The following is a 13,149-nucleotide window of genomic DNA, read 5'->3' as shown; positions in this document are numbered from 1 at the left end:
TAAAATCTCCTTGTTTTATACATTGTGACAGATGAAAAAGAGGTTTTATCTTATGTGTGCAACATAGTATTGACACCCCAAGGAAACAGGAACAGGAACATGGTCAAAGGCAGCAATATATCATTTTAAATATTCTTTATGTCTTTATGTTTGCCACACGTTTTAAAGAGAAAATACTATTTACAAAAAAGATGTGTAACGTAATATAGTATAATAAGAAGAGTTTTTGTTGGAGAAAAGATAATGTTTCTCATGTTGTAGTATTGTTGAATCATTGTGTAATGTTTATTTTACACACTAATGAAACCAATAATGAAAGCAGCCAAATGCATGCTGCTGCTCATGCAGCTGTCTACCCTCTTCTGCATACATGAGCTCAAAGGCGCTCAAGATTGGCTAGTGTCGCTCTGATTGACAGAAGTGAGAGTATGCCCCTCCCACCCAGAGAGGACAGCCAATCTTGACTCCCAACCACAGATGGTTGTGGCATCATCGGGATTCGAACTTGTCAGCTGTTATACTACATGTCAATTTATGGAATAGTCAACAAACTATTCTTAAAGGAAAACTGACCCAGAACAATTCATAAAACTGTTGAAAATGCTGAGAGTGTTGACATTTATTTCTTTGTCTTACTACAATATTCACAAAACATGAGAAAATGTACTTTATTCGGGATTGTATACAATTTCGTCTGAATAACAGTTGTGTCTGACATTTGTTGTGCACTATAACATTTTATACCACAGCACTGTTGGATTCTCAAATCTGATTGGTTAGGGCTTTTTTATTCATTTTCTATAACAGCAATTCTTACAGTTGTGCCAGCAAAGTTTATATTACAGTAATGCGCTCGTTCTATTACGTTATTGTTTCTATAGTAACAACTAACACAGGGACTGTGTGGTGGATGCTTCATATAAACTGATTTAAAAATGTCTAATCATTGGTATGGTGAATAGTTGATATGTTTGTCAGGATATGTTTATTTAGCGTTTATGGAAGGAGTCTCCAGTGTGTGTTTTTTTTTCTAACACTGTGTAACTTTAAGTTTTCAGAAACATCTCCAGGACTTTGTGCTTTGTGGTTTCTTGGTAACACGACTGTTTAGAGTTGCTATAATGTAAGTGATAACAGGAACTAACTTCTTTTGTAGAGGTTCCACAACATTAAATGTGACTATAAATGGATAAAAATTATGACGTGTTGTTCTTTAATTAATATAAAAATTGTAATTGTCGGAAAATTGCTGTGGTATAAGAGGAATGAAACACTACAGGATGTGCTGTTATTATAAAATAACAAATAAACTTTAAGGTGGTAACAGTAACTCTGCTTCATCACACCATCTCTTCATTGATTATTTTCCTATAACAGCGTGCCCCTAGTGGTTTATTCTTTACATAAAGCACTTGAGATGACAAATCTTTTACACTTGTAACAGGAACACCGTAGATCATTATAACATCTGAATACAGATCACGCAACGTATTCTCTTTTAATTTTTTTTTCACTAACTGTGCTCATCGGAAGACATTATAAATTAAACAAAGTCCACAAACAAAACGATTACCTTCATGCTACTGGATGTTCAGTCTTGCACTGACACCAGGATAGTGTTAGAATTTTGCTCAGTTTTATTTGCTATTCGTTAAAGAATCAGTAGTCATTTGGAAGCACTTAAAAAGTTTAATACCAAGGAAGCTGATTGTCAAATTGATTAAGAAAATAACTTCTTAAAGCAAATAAACAGACCTATAACCACTACACGTGTCTATATGACAGATTTCTATTGCATTAATAAGCACTTCTCTTATCCAATCAGTTGAGAGTAGTGTATTCTGTTCTCAGACTCTAGACTGTAATATCTCAGATCTCTGCATAAAACCGCATAAGTGGAAAAAAAAAGTGAGTTCGCACCATTGAATAGGTGTGATATGAAATGAAAATCAAAACAACACAGGAAGAATACATTAATTCATCCAGTCTGAGTGATGTCATTACCTAAAGACATATTTCCTCTTATTGAACTCGGACTTCCTGTTATTGAAATGTCTTCGTTTTGCATGAAACCAACGTGGGTCTCTGAATCACTGGCAAATGTTGTGGCACAAAATTAGAAGCCTGTGTGTGAGTGTGTGTGCAGGTGTAGGAGTGCAACTGAATGTGGGGGAAAAAAGTGCAGTAAGTGTGTGTGTGTGTGTGTGTGTGTGTGCATAGGTGTAGGAGTGCAACTGAGTGTGGGGAAAAAAGTGCAGTAAGTGTGTGTGTGTGTGCATAGGTGTAGGAGTGCAACTGAGTGTGGGGAAAAAAGTGCAGTAAGTTTGTATGTGTGTGTGTGTGTGTGTGTGTGTGTGTGCATAGGTATATGAATGCAACTGAGTGTGGGGAGAAAAGTGCAGTAAGTGTGTGTGTGTGTGTGTGCGCATAGGTGTAAGAATGTACCTATGCATGGAGAATAAAGTCTTAAAACGTGCAGTGTGTGTATTTGTGTTTTCATGCTTATGTCTGGGTGCACAGGTGTAGGTATGTATCTTTGTGTGGAGAATAACGTTTAAAAATGTTTAGCATGTTTGTGTGTGTGTGTAGGGGGGGAGTGCATAGGTATAGGTGTGTATCCGAGTGTGGAAAATAAAGTGCAGTGTGTGTGTGTTTTTGTGTGTGTTTATGTTTTGTGTATATGTGTGGGTGAATAGATGTTGACTTGTGTGTGTATTGGTGTGTGTTTGTATGTGTGCAGAGGTGTAGGAGTGTATCAGTGTGCGAAGAATAAGGACTAGAAATGTGCAGTGTGTGTGTGTGTGTGTGTTACCACGTTACCACAATGTTAGACATTAAAATATAAACAAACATGGAACATGTTTGAGCCTCTTAGCTCCAGTGAAGTGAAATTGTAAAGCTACAGCATACAAAGACATTCTATACAATTGTGTGCTTCCAACATCGTGGCAACACAGCTTGCAGTTTATAGTTTATGTGCGCACAGGTGTAGGTGTGTATCTGTGTGTGGAGCATAAAATCTAAAAATGTGCAGTAAGTGTGTGTGTTTGTATGTGTGCACAGGTGTAGGAGTGTATCTGAGTGTGGAGAATAAAGTGCAGTAAGTGTGTGTGTTTACGTATGAGTGCAAGTGTAGGTGTGTATCTGTGTGTGCATATGTGTGTTTGTGTGTTTATGTGTATACAGGTGTAGGTGTGTATCTGTGTGCGCGTGTGTGTTTATGTGTATACAGGTGTAGGTGTGTATCTATGCAAGGAGAATAAGGTCTAAAAATGTGCAGGAAGTTTGTGTGTGTATGTGTGTGTGTGTGTGTGTGTGTGTGTTACTGTTATACATTAAACATTACAGTATAACCCAATCCTGATGCTGTTTCCCATTGTTCTAGTTTTACATTAGGTACAATTGGGCCGTGGGTAGGATGTTGTGTGTGTGTGTGTGTATATTTGGTTTCTTTAAGAGTCAGGTAGAATGTCACGCTGGTCCACTCTGACCTGAAGGATGTCTGACAAGCCAGGTCTCTTCTTCAGTGCCTAAAGAGGGTAAGGAGAAGAATCAGTCAGAAAAATTCCTCAACTCATCGAATAATCCACAACACAGAACATTCGGGAAAAAAGAAACATCTGTATGACCTGCAGGCTGCTGACCATCTCACTAAAAATTCTCTTCGCTTCTTCACTCTCAGGGTCGTCAAAGTAATCAGCAGAACTCATGAGCACGATGATACACTTCAGCTTCAAACACACACCTGGAAATAGAGTGATGTGGAAAATCCAACTGAGAAATATAATGTGTGTGTGTCTATGTGTGTGTGTGTGTGTACACTACTCACTATGGAAGTGCAGGATGGCTTTGGCAGTAACAGGTGTGTAGTTGAAGATGAGTGTGTGTAACTGCTGTAGTCCTTCCCTGCACAGCTCTGCTGCCCCCTGTTGGCTCATCTCACTCATGTGGTCCAACTCCAACACACACACACCGGAGCAGTTCCTCACTGTGGACAGTGGAGTGAGAGGGAATATGTGTAACAGAGAATGGAAAAAAATAACTTTAAATATATATTTAACATCTTAGCATCTAATGTCACCGTTCTCATCACTCACCCAAAGAGGCTAATCCCTGAAGACCACAGCCAGCTCCGCCCACTCCCACCTGATACAGGTGAGGCCAACACCGGCCAATCGTCTGCAAGCAGCGGTTACTAAAGCGACTGGGCTGCTGGCTGAGAGAAGAAACATGGCAAAGATTGTATCCACAGATTATATCCATATTCATCCATATTATTAGTGATGTCCAGGCTGGAGATAAAGATGGTGATGATGATGCTGAAGATGATCATGATGATCATGATTGTTATGATGATGATTATGAAGAACACTCACCATGGCTGTAATAGTTACATGTTCAGGTTGGTGGTGATGATGATGATGATGATGATGATGATGATTATGAAGAACACTCACCATGGCTGTAATAGTTACATGTTCAGGTTGGTGGTGGTGATGATGATGATGATGATGATGATGATGATGATGATGATGATGATTATGAAGAACACTCACCATGGCTGTAATAGTTACATGTTCAGGTTGGTGGTGGTGATGATGATGATGATGATCATGATGATGATTATGAAGAACACTCACCATGGCTGTAGTGATGCAGTGTGCAGGCTGGTGTTGATGATGATGATGATGATGATGAAGAACACTCACCATGGCTGTAGTGATGCAGTGTGCAGGTTGGTGATGATGATGATGATGATGAAGAACACTCACCATGGCTGTAGTGGTGCGATGTTCAGGCTGGTGATGTCTCTGCATCCTGCCCCTAAAGCCCAGATCACCTCCTGACCTACAGGATCTGATGAGCTCCTAAAAGCACAAATACAGCACCAGATACACACACACATATACACACACACACACACACACACACACACACACACTGTAGTCTGATATGCAAACATGTTTGTGTGTATCCATGTATGAGTGTGTGTATATGTGTGTGTTTAAGTTTGATATTCACCTGTAAGTAAGTCTTTGCAGAGCTCTGCAGTGGCAGCTGACAAGCCACAGTGTCCTGTCCGTCAAAATGTTGGGGCAATGAGAGATGGTCAAAGACACAAGACTCCGCCCTGCTGACCTTAGCACCGCCTCCAGCCCCTCCTCCAGACACCCTCTATAAAAAGGAGGAAAAGGAGAAACAGTATGTGTGTCTGTGCATGCCAGTCTGTCTTGCTGTGGATATTCACGTGCCTTGTGTTAAAAATTATTTGTTTGTGTGTGTGTGTGTGTGTGTGTGTGTGTGTGTGTGTGTGTGCATATATATATACCTTGTGTTCTTCAGATACTCCTCTTTACTCTCTTTCTTGGCACGAGAGCGAGGTTTTAGGTGGCATAGAATGAGCGTGTGTGTCCGACTACACCACTGAGCCATAGTTGACATAAACTACACACACACACACACACACACACACACACACACACACACACACACACACACATGACATTATAACAATGTACAGAAGGTAAAACACAGAACTTAAATTGATTATTTTATAATCAAATATAGACGGGTATGTGTGTGTGTTTGTGTGTTTATACAGAATTGTCATACCTTTGATGAAATGCGGCTATTTTCTAGTGTTACTCTGGTCCACACTGCAGGGTGACGGGCAACACTCCACCAATCCTTACACACCTACAACACACACACACACACCTTTCTTAAAAGACATAAAACACAAATCATACCCGCCAGTGTCTTTAGGATTCATATAAAATTCTTTCCTGTTTCTTCCTTCTTTCTTAAATTGTCAAAAGTGTAAAGTTACAACACACACCTGTGCAGCAATGAGGAGCGAGTGTGTGTCCAGGTAAGGAAAGACGCAGAAAAGCCACGCCCTCCTCTTCATTCGCTTTGAACACATTACTGATCGGTCAGGCCTGTTGCCATGACGGAGCGGGTGGCAGTGGAAGGAGGTGTTATCTGTGCACATCCAACAACACAGGCAGATGAAACATCTACTCACTGACATCACGATGGTGACGTTTTTGTGTAACATTTATGGAAGGAGTCTCCAGTGTCAGTGTTTTGTAACAGAGAGTACATGTTCCGCTTAGTCACCAGAAAAAGATTTTGTAGCCGATATAGTGGTATCATCAAATATCGAATCGTTGCTTTAAGCATTGGAATCGTATATTCGCAGGTTCAGTGGAATCTTCATATATCGAATCATTTCCTTATGAACCAGAATAATATCATATCTTATCATATCACATTGAGTGGTATCACCAGATATCGAATTGTTGCGTTATGAATCGTATCGTATCGCATCATAGCAGATTCAGCGGTATCGTCAAATATCGAACCATTGCTGTATGAATCTGATTCATATTGTATCAAAGCAGACTCGGTGGTATCATCAAAACTCTAATCGCTTCATTATGAATGGGATTTGTATTGTATCATAGCAGATTCAGTCGTATCATCAAATAACGAATTGTTACGTTATAAACTGGAATCGTATCATAGCAGATTCAGTCGTATCATCAAATAACGAATTGTTACGTTATAAACTGGAATCGTATCATAGCAGATTCAGTCGTATCATCAAATAACGAATTGTTACGTTATAAACTGGAATCGTATCATAGCAGATTCAGTCGTATCATCAAATAACGAATTGTTGCCTTAAGAACCAAAATCGTATTGTATCTTATTCTATCAGATTCTGTGGTATCATCAAATATTGAATCCTTGCTTTATGACTTGCTTTATTGAATCCTTGCAATCGTACTGTATCAGATTCAGTAGTATTGTCAAATGTTAAATTGTTGCATTATGAAGCAAAATTGTGTTGTATTGTAGTATCACCAAACACTGAATTGTTGCCTTATGAATCGAAATCGTATTGTTTTGTAGCAGAATCGGTGGTATTGTCAAATATTGCATTGTTGCCTTATGAATCAACATCACAACGTATCGTAGGAAGCCTGAATATTACACCCCTACTAGTAAGTGTGTGTCTGTGTGTGTGCATGTGTGTGTTAGTGTTACCTCTCTTGTTGTATGTTCTATAATGCTGCTGCAGACCCTCCTGTGACTCGGTGCTATAGACAGACCAGCTGTCTGAATCAGCCTCCGTGTCTGAAGGGTTCCTCTGGTAACACTGTGGCTCACGAAGCACTTCACAGACCCCTGACCTGATTAGAGCACACACACACACATATATAAAATGAGCAAACTTATCATCAGACTTATATTAAGACTTAAAGAAAGTCAAGTTCATCGACAGTGCTCCAACACACAGGAGACAATACAGGGCTAACAGAGGCACAACTACTCATTCAAACACAACAGTGTAATACACAAAAAATGTTTTACACACAAAGATGCATGCATGCCCTACACAGGATGTTATTATTACCTGTGAACTGGACTTCCTGTGTGATCACATCGTGAATAGCAACACCTGGAAATCCCTGATTCGCTGTAGCTCCTCTAGAGGAGGGGACATAAAGATACATTAATATAAAGGTATGTTATACTTTTGGCGATTATGACAAGACATATTCAAGAAAAAAAGAACAAATCTGCACTCAATGCAATGGAGCAGCCTTGTGATGATATGAAATTTATACATGATGATTTTCATGGCGTAGAAGATAAAGATATCACTGTCTAAAAAATTCTGGATTGCTTTTCCAACCAAACACTAGACATATACCTAGTATCACAGACCTACCGGTGCTGCCCTTTAAGCCAGAAATCCTGCACTTTGGTTAACTAAATGCTTTTTTTATTATGCTAAATAAGCTAGATGTGAGCCCTCCTACCCGGTGAAATGCTCCTCCGGCAGCTGTGAAGGATCCATCAGGTGATGTGATGTCGGTGTGTGTGTGTGAGGGTGTGTGCAGCTCCTGCAGCTGTCGCTCTGCTCTTTCTGCTCTCTCCAACAGATTCTCGATGAAGCTCTGCAGGCGAATCTTAGCGCTCGCTTCCCTCAGAGCGGTCTCTTGGACAAACCTGTCCAAATCACAAACCTCTCTGATACACACACACACACACACACACACACACACACAGCATTAAATTTAAATAGCAGTTTCAGTGCATGGTGTATGAAAGGTTTTTTCCTCATGTTATCTTTACTTGAACTGAAGTAATGCCAAGATGAATAGATGATAATTACAGTGTAATATGTGGTAAGTTGAGGCAGGGTGCAAGATCAGTGTAGTGTTTATTCAGGCTAATCCAACAATCACATCATTGGTTGTTTGTTTCTATTAATAGATGCTTTCTTACCTTCATAGTTGTATATACGGTGAAACATACATTCTGATGCCTTTCTTCAGCTTACTAAAAACAGCTTTGCAAGTGTTCTTCAGCTTACTAAAAACAGCTTTGCATGTGTTCTTACATATATGATGAATGATCATATATGTAGCTCCTCGTTAGCTCCTGCAGAAATCGGGTGTAATATCATGGCATTGTCATTATAGTGGACAAGCTGGAAGCACACGTGCCCTTTTTCTTTGTAATGTGGAAGTGTTTGTGTAAGTAGCCCATGTCTGAAAATAGAAAACTAATTTCAGCTGAACTGGGGACAGGTGAGCACAATCAGGGAACAAACCAATCACTAGACAGGGGGCGGAGACAGACTCAATATCAAAACAAAACTAGTGACTCGTATGGTGGATGCTCCATATAAACGGATTAGATAGCGTATAATCATTGATATAGTGACGTTTTCTGTAAGGAGACGTTTATTTAACATTTATGGAAGGAGTCTCCAGTGTCAGCTCTTTGTAACACTCAGAGGTAAAGCTGTAACTGCAAGTTTTCCAACATGCCCTCAGGATAGAGTGCATTGTGGTTGAGGCTGGTGAGAGAAAGACTGTTTGGCTGCATGTAAGTGTTAACAGGAACTAACTTGTCTGTTAACTTGTCTATTAAATATAACTATAAATGGATAAAAAGTACGATGTGTCATCTTTAATTAATAAAAAATGCACTTGTTGGCAAATTGCTCCACTATAAGAGGATTAAAACATTGGGATTTGCTGTTTTATTAAAATAATCAACATCATGGTGGTAAAAGCAACTATTTTCCATCTATTTTCAAATTCCCGCCTTGTCATATTCCTTACACACAACCGTTTATCAGAACAGATTTAACACATTCAAACACATTCATGACTACAGTCACACTCACTATCAGCTGAACAAGGCTTCTCAAAGCAGAAAACTTTTTTATGTCGTGTCTTTAGTAATATATTGTATATGGCTGTCTGTGTTGATACACTGCCAACCCATTTCCATAAAAAGAACAAAGACTGTGAACTCAGTGACCTATTTACACAGACACACATGCAGAGTGTGTCGAGTCATGCCACTCAGCGCCCTGTGGTTCTGCCCATCTGCCCTGTCAAAGTGCATTTCTACAGGCAGTGAAGCGGACGCCCACAAAAACAAGTAAAGCCCTGAGAAAAGCTGCCATGGCAACAAGATGTTAATTCCAGCACCGTGCAATTTTACAGGCTGCAGCGAGGGCGGCCTGTGCTGTTTCAGACATATGCTGAGAAAACAGTGAGGAAAAATGAAACAGAAATAATCACTCACAATAGTCACTCACTACCATCTCAATCTTATCACATTCAACACCAACTTCTGATCTGAACTTGATTTAATACAATCTCTTTAGCTTTAAACTTCCTGCTTTACACTTGCCTTTCTTTCTTTCTTTCCTTCTTTCTTTCTCTTCTCTTCTCCCCTTTAGCAATGGATAGTCTAAATGTTTTGGACACCTTCCTTTCCCTTACGGCTTTCCAAGATCTTCAGAGCAATTCTGGTGATGCTATCACCCTTTATTAACCAATGTTACTGTCAGGTAAAAAGTGGCTAATAGAGTGGTAAAGTGGAAAATTGGTGGTTATGGTTCTGTCATGGTCCTGGGGGAATTGTGGGTTTGACGCTGTGGACTGCCAGAGAGACGCTATTAGGCCCTTGAGAAAGATCCTTATCCCACACCTGGTTGACTATTGGACGGAATTGACTTTTACCTCAATTCTATTTATCCAAACTACCTCAACATTTTTTTGGATAAGAGCATTGGGGTTGATTGCAACAGCAATGAAAACACTCACAAGTCTATATCTTGACCATTCCTCCGTTAACACCCTCAGTGGGTATATTAAAGAAATATTTTAGCATGGTTAGAAATTTGTCATAAAATGCTCCCAATAAGAGATATCAAATATCAAAAATCCAAAAAGTTTTAAGCAGACCAAAACCTTGACATTAAGAGTTATGGTTATCATACCATAACATTTTATACCTGTCCATCTCTAATACACTTACTGTTGTTTGAGGCTGAGCTCCTCTTCCCGCTCCATCAGCTCCTGCCTCAGGCTTGCTAGCATCTCCACAGAAACCTCCACCTGGCGCTCCAACTCAGCCGCCTTTTCCTCGGCTTCCTGCTTTTCCTTCTCCATTCTCTCACTTTCTCTATGAGCCCTGTGCACCTCCGCACTCCTCCTCTTCACCTCTTCCTGCAAGGACCCCAGCCGCATGGACACATGCTCCTGAACCTCCAGAGTCAGCTGCTGGAGCCCAGCCTCCATGGCTAACCTGGCTAGCCATGGTGTGCTCATCTGGGCTAGTGCTCGCTCAGGCCTGGAGAACGGAGAGAGTGGGGGAGAGGCAGTGGAGGACAGGACTGAGGGAGTGCACTGGTGGACAAGCAGCTGAGCCAGAGGAGCAGTGGCTGAAGGAGCCAGGCTCAGTGCATCCAGGAGCTCCAGATGTAAGGGCTGGCTGAGCTCACTGTTCCCCAGGGAGGAAGTGCTCTGTGTCTGGGCAGGAAGAGCCATCACAGCCCCTTCAGATTTCCGTCTTGGAGTCAGACAGATCATTTGGCATGTGTGGGTCTTCAGTACATCCCCAAAACCGCACAGCTCTCCACAGTCAGGGCAATGCTTTGGCTGCTCCGCAGCAGTCGACATCCTTGTTTGCCTGCAAGGTGTATCACAATTACAAGTAAAACACTGACAAGCTCTCGCATTTCACCCAAACAACCTGTCCCCTCTTTTAAAACTATGTATGCCTTGAGAATTGCCTATTAGGGAAAAAGGAGGCAGAGCAGATGCTGCAGTTATGAGATGTGGCCCATAAAGTGGTAAGTTCCAGACAGAATTCTCTAAGCACATTTCAAGGCAGAATTTAGCAGCTTATCACTCTCAGAGGAGAGCTTTATCTATCTAGCCACATCCTTCTATCAATGATAGAGCAAATATTTTTGGCCACACTTGTACGATGCTTGTATCATTTCACTAGTGGTCTCACAAGATGGAGCTCTTCACCCAGATGTACGCTGTCCAAGCATGTTACCTATTCTACTGCTTCTGCAGATGGTTATCTGAGCTGATCAACCTCACTACTGGCAATGAAACATCTAGGCCAGGACATGGCATTTTGCAGCTATTGCGTTTTGTGCTATGCCTCCTAACGTACATACTTCTGGCCCTCTATTTCCTGCATTACCTCTCCTTTGCCATATTATCTAACCCCATGCATCTACTTTCAGTGGAGAAAGAGCAGAACAGTAAATAGGTCAGACTATGTCTTCTGTTTAGCACAGCATGGCAACAGTGCTCCATCTTCACCCCCTATTTGCTGTCTAATTCTAATAAGAGTAGGTCTGAAATAAGCATTAAAACACACAACCTCCTTTTCTTTGTGTGCGTGCATTATATTTGGAGTACAATATGCGGGTGATGTCTAAGACCAAGCCCAATACTGGGCCATTACATAGTAATTAGTATTCCACTATGTATTAACTAGTTAATCTTAGCTTAGGTACAAACAGTTTTATTTTGAAAGAGTCATTTGATTAGACAAGAAGGGTCTTCTATTACCCAAATATGGTCAACTATATAACTATATAAGCTGGCTATAACCAGTGCCTTTTATAGACATTAGTGACTGTCCTGCACTTGTCTTCCTTCATCCTGGAACATGTTTCGATATTCAGAATATCACAATGATAGAACGAAATTGCTAATTATTCGACGATGCCATCTGGAGACTTCTAGCTACTTTTGAGCATACGGTAGCTACTTTCCCCTGAAAACACTTCCCAAGGCTTTACACTAATGCCTCTCTGTTCTGCTCACACTTGACTGAATTAAACACACATACACTCTCTACAAAACCTGTATATACACCATCCATCTTATTTATTCATGTCTTGGTGTCATCCCCCTGAGTCTCATGTGTGTGTGTGTGTGTGTGAGACAGAGAGAGAGAGAGAGAGAGAGAGAGACTTTCTGGTTATCTGTTGGAATGTGGACAGCATGCTAATTTTCCAGGGGTATTATGATGACACAAAACTGGGCAAACCCCCAAACCCGGAAGAACTGGAAGATACTTTAATTTCTACATTATCCAGTATAGATAAGGATATGGCATTGTTTTTTGTGTTTCCTGATCAAAATAAATGATCTGTCTATTAGGGTAGTTTCCTAGAATTGCATTTTTACATATAATTTGAATTTATTTACAATAAATTGCTATTCAATATCATATATAAGGCTGGTGTTTGAATGGGTATGACTCTTGTTTGTTCAGTCAATGATCATTTCTAATGTACCTGCAGCCATTAGTCGAAAATATGATACATTATATACGGTATGGATGATTTAGTCACTAGAGCAACAATCACGACACATCTGGATTCATTTGGCTTAAATTTATTAGTGACGCCAGTACAGTGCAACGCGACCCAGCCAATCTTCAGCTTTAATTCATAATATCATAAACATAGACTACTTCTAATGACGACTGCTTCACCAGCCAGCTTAAAATGGACAAACTGATCCGGTAGGCTACTCACTCAGTTTCCCTGCGTGTCTCTCCCGCACATTGCGCCTCACACACGCACCGTAGCGCATCAGCTGCAGCTATAATGGCTCCCAACCCTTTTACACATCCTTCCGTTACCCATCTTTGTATCTGACCTCTTTTTTTTTTTAGCTCAAGACCAGGCGATGTGAGAGCCCCGGAACCCTTCCTCGAGAGCGCGTTCATTTGTCGGGGTCGCTTCTGACGTCACGGCACGTCGGACGGGAGCGCGCATGTGGAGTGGTTGAG

The 13,149-nt window shown here is 40.7% G+C and overlaps 1 protein-coding gene across 1 annotated transcript; it reads right to left on the bottom strand.

The window, feature by feature from the left end:
- Positions 1-586: 586 nt before the first annotated feature.
- On the bottom strand, positions 587-13,073 carry si:ch73-290k24.5 (F-box only protein 41). Its single transcript, XM_026920376.3, has 14 exons — positions 12,893-13,073; positions 10,360-11,013; positions 7,836-8,046; positions 7,427-7,500; positions 7,057-7,202; positions 5,840-5,985; positions 5,614-5,697; positions 5,330-5,445; positions 5,023-5,175; positions 4,773-4,868; positions 4,098-4,216; positions 3,830-3,988; positions 3,630-3,745; positions 587-3,530 (listed from the first exon to the last, which is right to left on the bottom strand). Exons 2-14 carry the CDS (start codon positions 11,001-11,003, stop codon positions 3,453-3,455), a joined length of 2,142 nt encoding a protein of 713 aa, XP_026776177.3. The 5' UTR covers positions 11,004-11,013; positions 12,893-13,073; the 3' UTR covers positions 587-3,452.
- Between the last annotated feature and the right edge of the window lie 76 nt (positions 13,074-13,149).

The sequence above is a fragment of the Pangasianodon hypophthalmus genome, chromosome 16 (genome assembly GCF_027358585.1).
Source record: "Pangasianodon hypophthalmus isolate fPanHyp1 chromosome 16, fPanHyp1.pri, whole genome shotgun sequence".
Taxonomy (NCBI): domain Eukaryota; kingdom Metazoa; phylum Chordata; class Actinopteri; order Siluriformes; family Pangasiidae; genus Pangasianodon; species Pangasianodon hypophthalmus.
Note: the sequence above shows the minus strand (reverse complement) of the source record. Positions and strands in the feature narration are given on the sequence as shown.

Excerpts from the sequence above, each read along its gene's own strand:
- si:ch73-290k24.5 (XM_026920376.3), bottom strand. The coding sequence starts at position 11,003 with ATGTCGACTGCTGCGGAGCAGCCAAAGCATTGCCCTGACTGTGGAGAG. Across the intron at positions 5,986-7,056 it reads TAGAACATACAACAAGAGAG|ATAACACCTCCTTCCACTGC; the intron begins GTAACACTAACA and ends GGATGTGCACAG. Across the intron at positions 3,989-4,097 it reads TCAGGGATTAGCCTCTTTGG|TGAGGAACTGCTCCGGTGTG; the intron begins GTGAGTGATGAG and ends CACTGTCCACAG.